The 19,725-nt window shown below is 43.5% G+C and overlaps 1 protein-coding gene across 1 annotated transcript in view; it reads right to left on the bottom strand.

Annotated features, from left to right (window-relative positions):
* CXCR3 (C-X-C motif chemokine receptor 3) overlaps positions 1 to 13,018 on the bottom strand; it is a 28,736-nt gene extending 15,718 nt beyond the window's left edge. The window contains exon 1 of the mRNA XM_029577258.1: positions 12,960 to 13,018. Within this exon, the coding sequence (XP_029433118.1) occupies positions 12,960 to 12,971 (12 nt within the window). The 5' untranslated portion in view covers positions 12,972 to 13,018. The remainder of the gene's footprint in view (positions 1 to 12,959) is intronic.
* Between the last annotated feature and the right edge of the window lie 6,707 nt (positions 13,019 to 19,725).

Raw genomic sequence — 19,725 nt, 5'->3', positions numbered from 1 at the left:
CTTAGTTTTATTTTAAAATCAGAATCTTAAATGATTAATCTTTCCTCCTCCTATGTGGGTTTTCTGCATCCAGGATCCAAACTCCTCCGTAATTTTGTTTTCTTGCGTTTATAAAGAGCACCTGGCATCCTGTTCTTCTAATTTGTTGGAGCTCTAATAACTAACTTTTGGTGAATGGAAAAAGAATACTCTGTTCCTTAATCTAAGGAACTGAGGAGCCATTCAGTGTGGACAGATGCTACAGAGTTTTTCGCGAGGAAGAATAAAAGGTTATGGTATATTTTGGTGTTGCTATAGTGTTGCCCATTGCGGTCCACCTCCTGCAGGGGCCCGGCCCACCCGGACAGATTCATCAATGTTGGTTCCCACAAGAAGCGCCCGACTGACTATTGCCGCAACGCCGTGGTTAAGTCGATCCCCGCGGTTTCCTCTTACTGAAGGGCAGCTCAGCCTGGAACCGATGCCACAGCTACAGGTGCGTTCCTGTCTGACGCCTTTGGATATTCTTTGCCTGCCACCTGTTCACTGCCTGCCTGCCTGGATCGCCTCCTGGACGCCGCTCCCACTGCTGCGACCTGCCCTGCCCTGCTATCCGCCTGCGGACGGCAGAACCTCGGGGGTTGTCTTCGGAGGGCGTTCTGTCCTGCCTCAGCCAAAGGGTTCACCTACGTAACTTTTACTATTAGGAATGGAAACTGCATGTGAATTGGGACCCATGTGCTTCCCTCTTGATGGTGTTAATCCCATATATAGTCTGGTTAGTTGGTGGCCTTCATTTGATTTTGCCACTGCCTCGTCGGGACACTATTCAGTGCCCTGTGAGTGTGTTTCAGTAAAAAGAAGTGTTAGTGATGAACAACTATGGAAAAGAAAGAGTGTGTAAAAGTGAATATGGAGAATGAGTTCATGTGGGGAATTGTTTTAAATGTTTTGTGATAAAATGTGGAAGTTCTTAGGTTTAAAGGCTGTGCAGGTATCAGGTGCTCCCTCAAGTGGACACATCTGGTATTGTTCCATGTAAACGCTGCCTTCTGAACACATCTGTGCACTCCTTCACCAGACATGGAGGAGACGGACAGGCTCATTCAGACTAAGTACCTCACGGTCATGCTCCCGCTTTTTTATATCCCTGTTGTGAGGATTGATTGGCAGAATTTATTTTATTTTATTTGTATTAATTTACCACAATTACAAAGCATTAATATCTTTGCACAGAAAAACATTAATCTTTTTAAAAGAAAGACATTATTAATATATAGACCACAAATCAAATTGGGGAGGGGGGGAGTCCATAGGAGGAGCACAAAATAAGAAACAAGATAAAGAAAATAAAATAGCTGTGACATGTGTGTCCTACCCTATTTGTATCCTAAGTTAGAGGGCTCTCGTTAGGGGAAGAGGATGGAAGCAGCCTTTTACGAGAATCAAGAAACAATTTAAGTTGTTCAGGAATTAAAAAAATATGTAAGAATCCTTGTTAAGCTTTACAATACATTTACAGTAGAAGGATATCTTAGTTGAAAAGACGTTCCAAGAGATTGGGTCTCCTGACGTAAAGATAGGGAACCTTTTCTCCTCTCTTAAGTGGCTTTGGCCAGATCAGGAAACATTTGAACGAGCTGACCCATGAAATTAACTCCCATATAATATATAACAATATATTATATAACATATATTATATATATTATATATATATATCATATATTATATAACATATATTATATAAAATATAATATAACAATGTCAGGAAGTATTTCTTCACGGAGAGGGTGGTGGATGCCTGGAATGCCCTTCCGGAGGATGTGGTGAAGACCAGAACTGTGAAGGACTTCAAAGGGGCGTGGGATAAACACTGTGGATCCATAAAGTCAAGAGGCCGCCAATGAAGAGTGGGTGACTCGCCAGAATGATGGCTACTGCCTGGAGACAATACCCTTATTCAATAAACGTACACATGCTTACTGTGACTCCAACATCGTTCTAGCTTCAACAGGAAGAGGAAATGTGGAATAAAGGATTTGCACTCACAAAGAGGGGAGTAGCTGGCTTGTTACGGCGGTTACTACCCCAAACCAAATAAGCCTGATACTTCAATTTCAATGCATATACAGCATAGCTCTCTGCTTCAACGGCAGGGGAGAAGAAAAACTGATACTACACACATCCAGCAGAGCTCTCTGCTTCAACGGCAGGGGAGAAGAAAAACTGATACTACACACATCCAGCAGAGCTCTCTGCTTCAATGGCAGGGGAGAAGAAAAAAGGGTTCACACTCACAAAGCGGGGAGTAGCTGGCTTGTTACGGCGGTTACTACCCCAAACCAAATGTGCCTGATACTTCACTTTCGATGCACATCCAGCATGGCTCTCTGCTTCAACAGCATGGGAGAAGACTGATACTTCACGCATATCCAGCATAGCTCCCTGCTTCAACGGCAGGGGAGAAGAAACAACCAATAATGGCTGTATAACATAGTCTGGGTAAAACAAATAAGCATGGGTGTAGCTTGCTTATTGCGGCGGTTACTACCCCTACTACCCCTAACTAATCAAGCTAGATATTTCACTTGGATGCAGCTCCATCACTGCTCTCTACATTAATGGTGGGGGTGGAAGGGGAATAGAACAAAGAGCTAAGAGAAACAGATAAGTATGAGAGAAAAAATGTGTGAAGCTTGCTGGGCAGACTGGATGGGCCGTTTGGTCTTCTTCTGCCGTCATTTCTATGTTTCTATGTTTCTATATACTGGAAATCATTACGCCTGACCAAGCCTAAGTCTTGCTCACAGATAAATGATACCAGAAACGCTGCTCTTTCAAAGGTCTCGGTGGTTGAAGATTCCAAGAATTCATTTCAGTTCCCTAAATCCAAAAGGTGTGGTGTGCCTCATTCTCTCTTGCTCATGAAAAATGTAGAAAATATACTTTATTAAATAAAGGAATGCTTTCTGAAGAAATATGTAATATCTCAGTCATGTACTTCCATGGCTGTTCACCAGCTGGCCTTGGAAAGTTCGAAAACCTTAAATTTAAACGTCTTAGACGATTTTCAACAAACTCAACTTCCCTGTTCAGAATCAGACCTTCCTGGACTAATGTTGCTTGCAAATTCTGAGCTGATTGCACTTGGTCCTCTAGATTTTGAATCCTGTTAGTATGGTCTGTTAGTTGGGAATTATGATCCAGGGTTAGAGCGTCCCGTTTAAAGAAATCTGATTAAATTGTAAGGAACATTGTTGAAGAGCAGGGCCCAGCTGAGCCACCATTCCCACAGAGAGTCCAATGTCACCACGGCCAGTTTGGGGAGGGATGGTAGAGGTAAACGCTCAGACATTAAAGATTGTGTAGAGAACGTAGAAGTCGAAATAGACTCAACTCCACTAGGGAGAGCTGCCTGAGCGATAGCAGAATTGTCAGAACAACCCACACTCCTCGCTATCAATGCCAAACACACCATCGGAGGCAACTCCCTCTACCACAGCTTTCGGAGGTTCCGCTCCCGTGGCTGTGAGTGCCAAGCCCGGAGGAGAAAGGGAGGAGTGTGCCGGAGGTGGCCTTAGCTCCGGGGGACTTAAAGATATTTCCCCAGACGAGACGGAGGCTCCTCTTCTGAATCTGTCAGCAGGGGCCCCGTTCCCTGGCAAGGGGTAGAGGCTAGCGAGCTCTGTGAAAGTACACGGACCTGAGGGAGGGGGTGCCAAGGGAAACACCCATACTCTACCCTTTCATTTTGGAGGCACAGCGACTGCAAAAACACCACAAAAGCTGAAGCTGTAGTCGGGCAGTGCGAGAGATGCTGCTCATATGCACCCATCCTCCAGGTTGGAGGAAATTTAGCTCCTACTGGCAGTTAGAGGAAAATATATCCTCCACTTTGTTTCTGTTTTTCTGTTCCTTTTCCCTAAGCTCTCAGCCTCTACAGGCGAAGGGGTCTTGAACGAGTGGATGTGCATTGGTTATTTACACTTTTGGATAATAGAAAGGACTAGGGGGCATTCCATGAAGTTAGCAAGAAGCACATTTAAGACTAATCGGAGAAAGTTCTTTTTTACTCAATGCACAATAAAGCTCTGGAATTTGTTGCCAGAGGATGTGGTTAGTGCAGTTAGTGTAGCTGGGTTCAAAAAAGGTTTGGATAAGTTCTTGGAAGAGAAGTCCATTAACTGCTATTAATCAAGTTTACTTAGGGAATAGCCACTGCTATTAATTGCATCAGTAGTATGGGATCTTCTTAGTGTTTGGGTACTTGCCAGATTCTTATGGCCTGGATTGGCCTCTGTTGGAAACAGGATGCTGGGCTTGATGGACCCTTGGTCTCACCCAGCATGGCAATTTCTTATGTTCTTATCATTTGGGAAAAATATATATAGACTAAAAAAAAAAAAAAAGAGAAAATATGTTTCTTTCTTTTCCTTAAATTCATTAATTTCTGAGAGAAGGGACATGTTCACGATTTAGGGTATGTTTACTTTTCATGTCCTGCTATCTAGCTGAGCCTATATTGTTCTCGGCATGGAGGAAGCCAAAATGACCACTGGTATAACCTAAATTTATGGGTCAGGATACCCCAGCCCCAGGGAGCTGAATGTGTCCTCCAGGGGCAATTCTCAGTTTTGTTAAATTCATTTGAATTCTTAGTATTTAACCAGAGTAGGGCAGTCCTGCTAAAGATCAGCTTGGGTAGAAGTCTACTAGGGACTGCCTCCAGCAAACAGCATGGAGGTGTGTTCTCTGCTATATCAGCCTCAGAAGAGTAAGTCCCTATCGTAAGGTGTCAAGGAAAACAAATTATCAAACAGCATGGGGAGAGAGGGAGAGAGAGAGATACACTAGCCATGATGCCTTCATACTAGATATATATTTATATCTCTATGGGAGGCCCACCTAGTAACTCGAGGTGAGATTTAGGTATTAGTGTAGGGGTTAGGGGCCACTTTGACATTCAGAGTGAGACGTACGAACAGAGTAGTGCTCTCTTGTGAAGATTTGATGACCTTCGGAGTAAGGAAACTCGCCCAAAGATGAGATTTGTGCAATGTTCTCTCAACCTAGATTGATGTTACCCAGGTAGAGAGTCCATCAAGCTAGGTTGAGAGAACATTTATTTATTTATTTAATTAAAGTCTCTTCTATACCGATAGCCGTTCGCACATCGTATCGGTTCACAAAAAACAAAAACTTTTGGGCGGAGCCCTTACAAGTAACCGAAGAATACAATTCACAGGGAAAGTGGATAAAACTGACAGGCATAACAAAATCAATAAATAAATACAACAACTTTAACATAATTTACAATGTACAAGAATCAGCGGTCATAAAGCATTCTTAGTTAGAGATAGGTGGATGATTCACAGTGGAATTTTTATGTAGGTGCAGGTGACATGGGGTAGGCTTGCTGGAAAAGCCAAGTTTTCAGCTTTTTTTTGAATTTGGGAGTGGAGGTCTCCATGCATATATCATGAGGCAAGGAGTTCCATATGGTGGGGCCGGCGAGTGAAAAAGCTCTGCTTAATAGTGGAGGAGAGTTTGAATGATTTGATGGATTGGGGACGTAAGGTTCCTTGGAGGGCTGGGCGGGTGGGTCTATTGGAGGTACGGGGGAGGAGAGGGGGGTTGATCCAATTGAGGTTTGAGTTTAACAGACTTTTATGGATGAGGGAGAGTGCTTTATAGAGTATTCGTGAGTGTATTGGTAGCCAATGTAGTTCGATAAGTGTGGGAGTGATATATTCTCGTTTTTTGGAGTTTGACAGTATACGAGCGGCGGCGTTTTGTAATAGTTGTAACGGTTTGGTGTGTGTTGCGGGGATTCCAAGGAAGAGTGCCTTACAGTAGTCTATTTTAGACAGGATAATAGACTGAAGTACTGTACGGAAGTCAGAAAAGTGTAGCAGGGGTCTGAGTTTTTTTATCGTTTGTAGCTTAAAATAGCATTCCTTTATAATAGATTTAATGAATGGTTTAAAAGTAAGATGATTATCAATGATGACACCTAAACTGCGAATGTGCGCGGGGAAAGTGGTAGATGCATATGCAAGTGGGATGGCTGGAGGCGGCTGCTTATTAGAGATGATTAATAGCTCAGTCTTGTTGGGGTTTAGAGCCAGGTGCATGTCTGTGAGGAGTTGGTTGATGGAGGAAAGGCAGGATTCCCAGTTTTGTAGAGCAGTTTGGAGGGAGTCAGAAAAGGGGAATATGATTTGCACATCGTCAGCATAAATGAAATGCTTGATGTGAAGGTTGGTGAGAAGAGTGGTAAGGGGAAGCATGTATATATTAGAGCAGCGGTTCTCAACCGGTGCGCCGCGACACACTAGTGTGTCGCCAAGCACCGCAGGTGTGTCGCGTGGCTCCCGGTCCCTCCCGCTGCTCATTCTTCCCTGCTGCCATTGCCGCCGGGCTATCAGCACGTTCAAGCCCAGCGGGAATGGCAGCGGTGCAAAAAAAAAAAAAGTTGTGGCATCCGCGGCTGGCCTTTTCTTCTTCCCGCGCCTGCATTCCCCCCCCCCCCCCCCAGACCCGGAACAGGAAGTGGTGCGCGGGAAGAAGAAAGGCCGTGCCGCAAGAGAACCCACGCCTCGCGCGCCATCACGGCACACATGGGGAAGCGCTGCTGCGGCCGTATGGCCAACCGGTCTTCCTGTTCGGGGGGGGGGGGGAGCGGAAGCGCCGCGTGCAGCTTCCGCTTCCTCCCCCCAATGCAGGAAGATCAGCAGCCTCTCCTGCTGCCACCCGTTCTCCTGCTATCTTCGGGCGTCGGGCCGTATGGTCCGTCGATCTTCCTGCTTGGGGTGGGGGAGCGGAAGCGTCGCGCACAGCTTCCGCTTTCTCCCCCAAAGCAGGAAGATCAGCTGCCTCTCCTGCTGCCACCGGCCTCCTGCTATCTTCGGGCGTCAGGCCGTATGGTCCGCCGATCTTCCTGCTTGGGGGGGGGGGGGGAGGGAGGAAGCGGACGTTGTGCGCTGCGCTTCCTCTATCCCCCCCCCCGACAGAAAGTTCGGACGCCCGAAGATAGCAGGAGTCCGGTGGCAGCAGGAGAGGCAGCTGATCTTCCTGCTCTGGGGGAGAAAGCGGAAGGGAAAGGAGAGAGCAGCATGAGCCTCCCGCGATCGATGGAATTCTTCCTTCTTGGCCTGCGGGGGCTGGAGGAGCAGCTACCGTTTGTGCTGGGGGGGGGGGGAGAGGAAGTGAGTGACAGAAAGAGAGAGAAGCAGCCAGCCAGCCTGTGTGTAAGTGAGAGAATGTGTGTGATTGAGAGCCTGTGTGTAAGTGAGAGAATGTATTTGATCGAGAGTATGTGTGTGATTGAGAGAAACTGGTCAGAGAGCTGATGTATGTGTATATGTGAGAGACAATGAAAGTGACTGCTCAAGGAGATGACTGATGTGTATGTGAGAGTGTGAGACAGTCAGGGATGTGTGTGTGTGAGAGAGAGAGAGAGAGAAAAAGCATGGAAGTGAGAAATCTGGGTATGTGAGAGAGCATGGGAGTAAGAAGCCTGGTGTTGTGGGGGTGTATGTGAAAGAAAGCATGGGAGTGAGAAGCCTGATTATGACAGAGAGAGCATGGGAGTGGGAAGCCTGTGTGTGTGCATGTATATGAGAGAGACTGGTTGGTAAGGTGACAGTGTGACTGGTGTGTTATGTGAATGTGAGAGAGAGAATGTGATTCAGGGAATGAGAAGCCTGTGCACGTGGAGAGCGAGCATGGAAATGAGAGAGAGACTGGGTGTGTGTGTGTGTAACAGAGAAAGTGATTATGGGAATGAGAAGCCTGTGCATGTGAAGAGAGTGAGCATGGGAGTGAGAACCTGGGTGTGTGTGAGACACAGCATGGGAGGGAGAAGCCTGTGTATGTAAGACAGAACATGGAAGTGGGAAGCCTGTGTGTGTGTGTATGCATGAGAGAGATCAGGTGACGGGTGTGTGTGAGAGAGAGAGAGAGAAAGTGATTATGGGAATGAGAAGCCTGTGCAGGTGAAGAGTGGGCATGGGAGTGAGAAGCCTGTGTGTGTGTGAGACACAGCATGGGAGTGAGAAGCCTGTATATCTGAAAGAGAACATGAGAGTGGGAAGCCTATGTGTGTGTGTATATGCATGAGAGAGATCAGGTGACTGGTGTGTGTTTGCGTGTATGTGAGAGAGAGAAAGAAATTGATTATGGGAATAAGAAGCCTGTACATGTGAAGAGTGAGCATGGGAGTGAGAAAGCTGGGAGTGTGTGAGATACAGCATGGGAGAGAGAAGCCTGTATACCTGAAAGAGAACATGGGAGTGGGAAGCCTGTGTGTGTATGCATGAGAGAGATCAGGTGACTGGTGTGTGTGTATGTGGGAGAGAAAGAAAGTGATTATGGGAATGAGAAGCCTGTGCATGTGGAGAGAACAAGCATGGGAGTGAGAGACTGGTGAGTGTATGTGAGAAAGAGAAAGTGATTATGAGAGTGAGAAGCCCATATATGTAAGTGGAACACGGGAGTGGGAAGCCTGTCTGTGTGTGTATGGCATGAGAGAAACTGTTCAGGAAGGTGACTGGTATGTTTGTCAAAGACTGGGAGATGATTGGTGTGTGAGAGACAGAAACTGGTCATGGGGGCATGACTGGTATGGTGTGTGTGAGAGACATGGGCCCTAAGGAAGAGGACCATGAGTATAGAGCTTAGCCACTACTGCTGCTTCTGGTGTGTGCTACAGCCTGCATGGAAGAGGAGTAGGAAAGCTGCTGGAGGGGGTAAGTAAAGGTGGCTTTTTAAGTTTATTTTTCTTGATTGACTGCTATTTTAATTATTTAATATTATGTGATGTGTCTGCTTTTTTTGAAATATTTTATTGGTGTTTGGAGAATTTTTAATAGTTTTTATGAGTTTTTAATTGTTGGATGTTATTCTGTTCATAGTTGTTGTGAAACATTTATTCTGCTTATTAGTATAGTTTTACAATTATTTCTGTGTGGGGATCTATAGCTGCTTGCTAGTTCTGTTTTCCTAATAAGAGGTGTATTGGTTTTTAGGGCCTGATTTAATATTTGTAGTGTTGCCTTTTCATAGATAGGGTTGCTCCTGTTTGAGTGTATTCCATAATACAGGTGTAACTGTGTGTGGATTAGTTTATGTGCATTACTACAGATCCTGGGAGTATGTTAGGTCGGTTCTGTGTCTGTTACAGAGATATTTTACTAGCATGTAAGTGTTTTATCAGTCTTATTTGTTGCGTTTTCTCAAGAGGACATGCATTGGTGGTAAACTGCTGTCTTTTCATAAGTAGGGCTATTGAGCCTGAAAGTAGAAGGAGTTTGAGTTGCTGTTACTGAGATGACACCAGAACCAGAATATCTTTTTTGTAGAGTGAGTTGAACGGGGAATGTCATAATTCTGCTTTACATCCATTATTGTGGATCAGGGGGGTTCCCGTGGATGCAAACTGTACATTTACATCTAGCCCTGTGACGATCATGGGTCAGTGTGTCACGCATGTGAGAACCATCTGTCAGGTGTGTCCCGGCAGAAAAAAGGTTGAGAACCACTGTATTAGAGGGTAGTGGAGAGGGAAGAGCCTTGGGGCACACCTTGGGGGAGACTGATGGGGTCAGATTTGTTGTTATCCACTAAGACAGTAAAAAAGCGATTTTGGAGATACGATTGTATCCAGGCGAGAGCATTACCAGTGATCCCAATACTCCTGAGGATGTTGAGGAGGATAGCGTGATTGACAGTGACAAATGCGGCGGAGATGTCAAGCATGGCAATCAGATAAGAGGATCCGGAGTCGGTTCCTCTGATGAGTGTGTCGTAGAGGGAGAGCAGTAAAGTTTCAGTACTTAAATGCTTCCTGAAGCCATGTTGGGTGTACGGGAGAATATTGTTTTGTTCAAGGTGATCGGAAAGGCGAGAGTTAACTAGTTTCTCAAGGACTTTAGCTAGGAGGGGTAGGTTGGAAACAGGTCTGTAATTAGACAATGTGGCGGGGTCAAGATTGGGTTTTTTGAGTAGCGGTTTCACTACTGCTTGTTTGAGAAAATTAGGGACTGTGCCATGCTCAAGGGAGCTGTTAAAAATATTCGATAGAGGTTTGGCGATCACTTTGGGTATAGATAGTAGAAGTTTGGAAGGGATAGTTTCAGAGGGATGGGATGAGGGTTTCATTTTTTTTAGGATGTTCTCTACTTCCAGGGAGGAAGTAGAGTCAAAAGAGGAGAGGGAAGCTGAAGAGCTGAAAATAGGAAGAATAATATTGCAGTTATTGTGAGAAAAGTGTGCTGTGATGGGGGAGACCTTATTTTTAAAGAAATGTGCTAACTCATTGCAACGATTTTTAGAGGAATTTGCTGGTTGTTGTGTGTGAGAGGGAGAGGTCAGGTCAGCAACCATAGAGAAGAGGGCCTTGGGGTTATGTTGCAGACCATGTATTTTTCTGGCATAGTATTCACGTTTAGTTTGGAGGATGGAATTTCTATATTCATGCATGCGTTGGTAGTAGATTGTTTTGTTTGTGGGGGATTGGTGTTTGCGCCATGACCTTTCAGCAGCTCTGAGCTGAGTTTTAAGATTTTTGAGGTCAGGTGTGTACCAGGGTTTTCTATGTCTACGGTTCGGGTTGACGGTTTTTGTTATTAGTGGGCAATGTTTATTGGCAATGTTAAGGGTGAGATTGACCCAGGTGGAGAAGGCGTTATCTGGGGACGAGAGGTCAATTTGATTGTCTATGTCCGAGCATGCTTGTGTGATGGTATCTACAGAACAGGTTTTGCGATATTTGAAAGATATGGGCTGACGGGGCAAGGTAGGGGGAATTTGTGGAAGAGTAAGTTTAGTCTGAATCAGGGAGTGATCAGACCAGGGTACTGCCATGCATGAAGGGGGATTGCTTATGTTGATGGGGGAGTTGATAAAAATCAGATCTAGGGTGAACATTGCACAAATCTCATCTTTGGGTGAGTTTCTTCACTCCGAAGGTCATCAAATCTTCACAAGAGACCACTGCTCTGTTTGTATGTCTCACTCTGAATGTCAAAGTGGCCCCTAATCTGTACACTAATACCTAAACCTCACCTCGAGTTACTAGGTGGGCCTCCCAGAGAGATATAAATACCTACCTAGTATGAGGGTATTATGGCTAGGTTCTCTTTCTCTCTCACTCTCTCTCCCCCTCCCTTAAAACTACTAAAAACAGCATTTGTGAAAACATTGCAAAGTGCGCACAGTTTTTCGCAAATGAAAAAGGTGTAGTTAAAATACATAGCACTTTGATAAATGACCCCCTAAGTCCTGGGCCTGAGTGTGAGCCCTGCCTTGTCAGACACTAACAGAAGATGGGTTACACATACATGCAATTTTCTGTAAGTAAATGATTTTATGCTCATAAATATATATGCATACAATTATAAAGCAAAACAAAATGAATGCATATCCCTAATATTTCATTACACTGCTCCTGTAGCAAAACTTAATTTAAAAAATAGTGAAGGAAATGGAAAATCAATGAGATCTGCTTTTTAACTCAAGTTAAATGAAATGTATCAAAGAACTTAATGGGTTGTTTGGTTTTTTTTTTTTTTTAAATCTCTGCAATGAAATATTTACAATTTTTAATAATTTTAGCATTTTTAGAAATACCCAGATGTGTCCAAAAATATATTTTGTAATAAACCTAATTTTGTCAAATTCAATCATTAACCCTGTTTCACAGGAATATAACTATTTCTTTTACAAGAATGTGAATATTTAAAAAGAGATTTTGCAGGAAAGACTGCATGGATTACATAGGGACAAAGAATATTGTCTCGGCCATGTGTGCAGTTTGGATTTCACCCTCACAGATTCCTGTGTTAAGGCATAGTTTCTAAATCCATCGTGAATCACAGACCACATAAACAGAAAACTGCAACTTTTAGTGTCTCAGACCACAGAGAGTTGTAAATTGAATAATACATTTCAAAAAAGCTCTATTAATAGAGTCCTACAGACCCTGGACACAAAGCATCTGCAGTCTACTGTATTTAATCCTAAGAGATGTCATGTAGGGACCATGGAGCCCAGCCTCTTGTCTCCGGTTCAAGGCACCCCCTGGGATATAAGCGATGGCTTTCTTTACCTGGACCTCTCCTCCAGGAACCACGCCGAACCCCTTCTACATCCCACTGCTGATTGTTGCTTTCAGGGAGTATCCCCTTCTTTTCGTATTATTTGAAAGGGTAAGTGACTGGTATTTATAAACCTCTGATGTACTCCTCTTAGCCCTCTCTTCTCCAAGCTGAATAGCTCTAACCTGTTTAGTTTCTTTTTCATAAGTGCATTCTCTGCTCTTTCTGCTTTTTCTAGTTCGGTTCTGCCTTTTTTGAGATCCTACATATCCCAGACACACAGGGCTCAATTTTCAAAGCACCACTAAACAACAAAATTGTTGCCTAATTGTAGCTGGTTAACTTTAGCAGAATTTTCAGCTCAACCTAACTGGCTAGGTTTTCAGCTGAAAATTTGTCTAAATTTGTCCAGCTATATTTAGGGCTACTACTTATGTATCCGGGGTTGCCTGCCAATATTTAACAGTCAGCTGTCTTAAGCTTACCCCAGGAATGCCTCTGTAGCCACTTCTTTTCTTGCTCAGTGAAATTTGGGGATAAATGAGGCCAGTCAGTAGGAGAAATGTCTCTGCTGTCATTGTTTCCCACAGACTTTCCCATATATCACTATTTACTCCTAAAAACTCTAGGTAGTTTCTCCCATCTGTCAGTGTAAAATTCTATAGATCCTGGACAGGAGCATCTCTTGTATATATAATCCTCTGGATTCCAGTCAAGCCCCATTTCCATCTATTCAGCACATTAGTTGTTATCTACTATGTTTATCTATCTGCTTTTACCTAGTTTACATAAAAAGCATCTGCAATCTGTCAATATATATGTACTCTTCAAATCCAGCACTTATACAGTCCCAAAATAAAAGCAAATCATGCAGATACTTACAAAATCACTCATGGTTGAAATGTTTCTAGCCTGAAGAAAGCAGGTACGGATGTAGCCCTGTGAAGTGAGAACCTGCGCGTGCAGGCAGGATGCAGTCTGCTGCGTGCAGTTACAATGACAAGAGGATGTGTCCGGGAGCTTACAAGCAGGTACGGATGTAGCCCTGTAAAGTGAGAACCTGCGCGTGCAGACAGGATGCAGTCTGCTGCGTGCAGTTACAATGACAGAGGATGTGTCCGGGGACTTTTCTTTCACGTGTCTGGCAGGGCTAATTGGTGCCCTATGCAGAACTGAAATTGGCACCCCTCCCTGATAAAAATGCAAGTAGTATTTACTCGCTAAATATGCTTATTTGCAAAATATGTTCAAGATAAACATTTCAAATAGAAAGTAGGGTGAAATAACTAACAACCCCCCCAAAATAAAGTACATAGTGCATTTAAAGGAGTCGTATATGAATCTTTTATCAATCTCTTGCTGCTACTGAGGTACTATCGGCACTGTGGGGTAGATATTCAAACCCTGGCTGGCTAAGTAGCCGGATAACTTAAGTTACAAGATATTCAGCAGCACAGCTATGCAGCTGAATATCTGCGTTCAAGGCGCTACTTAGCCGGATAAGTTAAATCCAGCTAAATTAGATCAGCTCTATGGATGATCTATCTTACCCGATTAACTTAACTGGATAAGAAAGAATACTGCTGCTGATCCGATTAACTCAACTGGATACATAGCACCGCCCAGAACCACCCACAAATGAGCCGGATAAGTCACTGATGCGCTGATTTTTAGCAGACCACTCGATAAGTAGGACTTATCCAGCACTAAACATACTTTCAATGTCGGGCCCAGTGTTAATTAAATGAACATAGAACCCATTAGGTAGGAGGATCAAACAAAGTCCTGCCAAGTCAAGTTACAAGTTGGCAAGTAGGTTAGTGGTTAGAGCAGTGAGCAGGGAAGCCAGGATTCAAATCCCACTGCTGCTCCTTATGACCTTGGGCAAGACACTTTACCCTCCATTGCCTTAGGTAGAAAGTTAGGGCCTATTTACAAAGCATTTATCCTTTAGAAAAGGAAGTGGGAGAAAACATTTAGAGGTGAATTTTAAAAGCCCAACTCTTGCATTAATTAGGAGATGTGCGAAATATGTCTGGCTCGCGCATATGCTCACGTGTGTCGGGATTTGCATGCACATGTGGTGCCCACTTAAAATTTGGTGCACGTGTGTGTGTGTGTGGCCAGGCTATTATATAATGTGTGTATATGCTCACGTGTGTTATAAAATGGTTGCACCTCTGGGCGAGGGACAACGAACACACACACACGTGGAACCATGTGCCCGTTTGAAAGTTACTGACTTAGAAAATAAGCCCCTTAGATTGGGGACAGGAAAATACTATAGAACCTGAATGTAAGCCGTTTTGAGTACCTGAAATGCAGAATATAGATTGGACAAATAAATAAGAGATGTACAAAGCAAGTCCATTTTGAATAACAAGACTGTGTAAGCAAAAACAACTCCCAGGTTTCTTGAGCATAATTCCGAAGGACTATATAAAGATGAGTTTTAGAGATGGGTATGAATATTATAGCAAGGGCACTGATATAAATCTCTTACCTTTCTCAAGTCACCTGGGCTGATAGACTGTGCGTGAGTCCCTGCCACCCTCAGGCACCTCAGCTGAGCTGCACTTCCTCTCATCTCCTGGGATCCTGGCTCGTCCTACTCCTGGGTGCTTGCCTGATGAAGAGTTCTCTACAATCCTCATGACCTGGGCCGACACCATCAAATGTCTTTTTTTGGTGCCTTCCAGTCTCTTATCAGGCACTCACACTATTCCCTCTTCTGTCCCCCCTCACATGGCTGACTCTTTATTTCTTGCACTCACTTAACCCAGGGACCCAGTTCTGCAGCCAGGGCGGATGGCAAGAAAATATTAAGTCTGGGGGATTATTTTCAAACCTGACCCACAGGGTATCGTACTCCCTTCTGCACTTTCTCTGCAGCACATGCATCAACTTGCTACGTCTACTCTGAACCCCGGAAGAATTAAGCCCAAATATCTCCATTTTTCTTAAACAATTAAGAAATAGAGCATATTATAGACCAGCAGTGAGTAAACAAAGCTGCAGACCCCCATTCCATCCATGCAAATCAGTTGGGGCCACCCCACAAGTCTGCTTAGCAGGGGGGTGGAGTTAAGATGGCGGCCAAGTGAGAGGTTGGTGAAGGCAGTGCGTTTCTTTTCCTCCTCAAGTTTTGAATCCCTTTTGCTTAGAAATGCCTCACACTAAGCGCAAGGCTCGGCTCAGGGAGAGCCAGCCACTTACCGCAACTGGGGACCCGACTCAGGCAACGATTCCAGCCTTCTTCGCCTCAACACCCATGCCAACAATACCGGGAGCGATGGCCGCAGTAGGCAGAGACGAAGAGCATGCGTCTCAGCCTCAGGCCAATGAGATCTCGCTAAGTCCCGGCGCACCCGAGACTCCCTCCCCACCACGGTGGCTGGAAGGCCGCGAAACAACGCAGGCAAATTTACAGAGGCATCTCGTGGGGTTTCTAACCCAGGAAGAGAGAGCCCCTGAAGGAACAGCATTGCCGGGAACGGCTTCCAGCATGACGCCGGATGAAGGGGAGGAAACAGCCCCTAGAGCCGCCAGCGAGGGTGAGTTTAGGCAATTGACTTCCTTTCTGGTACGGCCTGAAATTGTGACTATGGATAACATTTGGGATGCACTAGCTGCAGTTGAAAAAGCCGTAATAAATCTTTCTAAGATGTGTTTGGAATCGCATAAACGTTGTGCTGAAAGTGAAAGTAGGGCTGACAAGCAGGAACAAAAGTGCATGAGATCGAACAAAAAGTTAAAAGTTTGGAAACCTTTCAACATCATGTTATACAAAAAGAAACTGTGACGGATAAAAAGATAGAAAACTTGGAGAATGCTATTAGAAGTGCAAACATAAGAGTCCTAAATTTTCCAATTATTACTCTTATGACACCAATGGACTTGTTTAAAAAATATTTAAATGTGGTTCTGAAACTTCCAGAGGAGGCAATGCCCCTGATAACTAAAGTATATTACCTACCAACGAATAAGAAGGAAGAACAGCAGAGTCAAGATATACAGGCCCAGTTAAATATTTCTGAAGTACTGGAACTTTCAGTGGAGGATTCAGTAACAACAAGAGGAACTCTTTTTGTATCTTTCGCTTTCTTATCTGAAAAGAATAATGTCCTTAGGATGTTTTTCCGTAATAGGAATGAGTTATTCTATGGCCAAAAACTGCGGCTTTTTCCTGATATTTCCAGGCCAACACAAGAAAGGAGAAAAAAATTTATCCAATTGAGAGAAGAAGCGATGGTTATTTGCTCACAGTTTATTCTTCGTTACCCTCGCAAATGCGTAATTAAGTACTTAGATGTTGTTTATGTTTTCTTTGAACCTTCTCAGCTTCGCTTTTTCATAGATTCTCACCAACTAGCTGCGACATAGGAATGGCTGAGGGTGTAATAGAAATGAAATAGGCTGGGTATTGGTCACTGTTAAGTTCTTTTTTCATGTTTCCTTGAAGTTTTATGCTCCATAGAGTTTCCTATCTCACCCCTTCAATATTTCTTAACATAAGGAGTGGTTATAGTTAAAAATTGCCTTTTGTTTCATTTTTCTTTATATACATTAATGTGTAACCTATAATTCCAATCACAATGGTTTATTTGTGTAAATGGTGAAAATGTTATAAATAAAAAATTAAAAAAAAAAAAAAGTCTGCTTAGCAGAACACCTCATCTTAGTGACCCTCACCGAATACAAAATGAAGAGATAATAAAGTATAAATAGAAACATGCAGACAAAAACTGAACTTGAAACTGCAACAAGCCAGGCTCTGTATGGAATGGAAAACAAATATCATTCCTCACTAAACATCAAACAATAACATCAAGAAATATAAAGCATCAATCATAATAGTAAGACCAAACTCATAAAAAGAATAAATATTTAAAACAACTGATGGAAAGAACATCCAGTGATTACAAACATAACATTGTTTTTTAATTTCCCAAACATCGATAAAATATTTCAAAATAGCAGACACAGCAAACAACATTCAATAATTAAAATTAAAGCTAAAATAAGGCCTCCCTGCCTCTACCATCAAACCCCTTCAAATCCTTCAAAATGCTATGGCAAGAATCTTAACAAACACCAGAAAAACTGACCATATTACTCCCGTTCTCCAAGATCTCCATTGGCTCCCCATCACCTTCCGTTCCCAATACAAAACACTTACCATCCTCCACAACACATTATACAATAACAACTCACCCTGGCTTGAAGACATGCCACAATTCCGTCAAGCTAATCGCCCCATCAGAAACTCCCTCGCTGGCACCCTCCAAACCCCATCACTTAAAATTGGGCACCTCACCACCACCAGGGATAGAGCCTTCTCCATTGCGGGCCCTACCCTCTGGAATTCCCTACCCGTCAAACTCCGCTTAGAACCGTCCCTGAGCCATTTCAAAAACGGAATCAAGACATGGCTCTTTAAACAGGCCTACCCCAACTCCTCTCAATCCTAGTCACTGCTCTCCTTGAACCACCCCTGTTCCAACTCACCTCTGTACCCTCCCTCCTACCATCCCTGTACCCCACCTGCTCCCTCCCCTAGCGCCCCCTGCCTCCCACCACCCCGCCCTCCCACCCCCTAGCAACCTCTCCCTGAAAGAACCCCACCCTATTGCACCCTTTTCCCTCCACCCCTCCACTCCTTTTTCCCCTCTTCCCTCCATCCCTCCCAACCCCCCCTGCACCAGCTTTTTAATTGTACATACGTGCACCTGCCTCTGTCATATTGTAAATAAGTTTCATAAACTAATTTCTTAAGTGCACATGCCCCTTAACATTGTTTATTAGTTCATTTGCACTTCTAATCCTAATATGAATGCAAATAGTTGTAACTTCTTGCTGAATCTCTACTCCTGTACTTTTGTATATCTTCCAGTTAACCCCTCCCCTGTTCATTGTAATTTCCTTTCCTTTATCAGTTACATGTAAACCGACATGATGTGTCCTACGAATGCCGGTATAAAAAAAGTGTTAAATAAATAAATAAATAAATCCCCTGCTCTCCGTATCTGGGAACTTTAGATTCCAGTCACCCTGGATTGTCATGGATTAGTAAGGGGTGGGAGATATGCACAACTTTCTTCTCTCTCTCACACATGTGCACGCAAACTCCCTTATAGTCTCTCTCATTCATGCTCACTGGATCACACGCTGTCTCTCGTACATGCTCAGTGGCTCATATGTTCTCTCTCACACATATGCTCACTGTTCACATATGCTCAGTGGCTCACTCATGCCCTGTCATATTCATGCACACACATGTTTACTGACTCATTCTTGATCACACACACACATATGTGCACACAAACTCATGCAAACTCCTTTATATTCTTTCTCAATCATGCTTACTGGCTCATATGCTCTCTGTTACCCTCACACATAGGCCCACTGGCGTAAATAGTCCTCTTGCTCAAACATATGCTCATTGGCTCACTCGTTCTCACTCCCAAACATACTCTGATAACCACAATAAGCCCGACTGTATAATGCAGTCCAACAATGTAAAAACAGAAACACAATCATTCCTCACAAAACATCAAGCATTAAAAGACATCAAGATAAGACATCATTCATAATATTAAAACCATGAAAAGAATGAATATATCAAAGCAGCTGACAAATATAGGGAGCCCAATATTCAAAGCGCGTTCAGCGCTACTTAGCCGGATAAGTAGGACTTTTGTGGTTATGTACCGGCCTCTGAATATGCGCTTACGTTTAGCGGCTGCTGCTTAGGGACATAAGTCCCTTATATAGCTAAAATGTTAGCTGCATAAGTTGTGGGTGGGCAGTGGGTGGAACGACATAGCCGCATAACTTATGCAACTAAGTAGCAATATTTTGTCGTAGTCACATAAGTTAACAAGCTACGTTAGACGATTATAACTGATATGGCTAAGTACAAATACATATGCGTATATTCAGCGACCCAGCCCTGCCGCCGAATATACGGTATAATTTAGCTGGATAAGTTATATCTGGCCATGTTACTTAAATGGCCATCTTTCAATATTGGGCCCCTAATGATTTAAAATGTCACATAAATTTGTTCTAATATTTCCCAAACACCAATAAAATATTTCAAAACAACAAATACATGAAATAACACCCCTAAATTTTAAAATTAAAAAAAATTAATTAAAAAATCTCCAGCTCTCCATACCATTAAATAAATAAATACCTGGCATCTTTTCATTTTCCAGAGATTGCTGTGGATTTGGGTGAAGAAGGCTACACAATCTTTATCCTCTCTTTCTTATACACATGCGGGCTCTCACACAGACACGCAGATTCTACCTCTGATACACACATGCAGGCTCTTTCTCTCTCTCATGCACAGATGCAAGCTCACTCTCAAGCACATATTCAGACTATCTTTCATACAGCCATCCAGGGTCACTCTCTCTTTCTCATGGACACATGCAGGCTTTCACTTTTTCATGCACATATGTAGGTACTCTCATACAAACATGTAGGCACTCTCTCTCTTATACACATGGAGGCGCTCACTCTCATGCACAATTTCAGGCTCTCATGTATACTTGCAGACGCTCTTTCTCTTTCATACACACATGCAGGTGTTTTCTCTCATGCACATATTCAGGCTCTCTCTCTCTTTCATACACACATG

The sequence above is a fragment of the Rhinatrema bivittatum genome, chromosome 14 (assembly GCF_901001135.1).
Source record: "Rhinatrema bivittatum chromosome 14, aRhiBiv1.1, whole genome shotgun sequence".
In the NCBI taxonomy this organism is placed as follows: Eukaryota; Metazoa; Chordata; class Amphibia; order Gymnophiona; family Rhinatrematidae; genus Rhinatrema; species Rhinatrema bivittatum.
The sequence above is the reverse complement of the archived record's forward strand: the minus strand, read 5'-3'. Positions and strand labels throughout refer to the sequence as shown.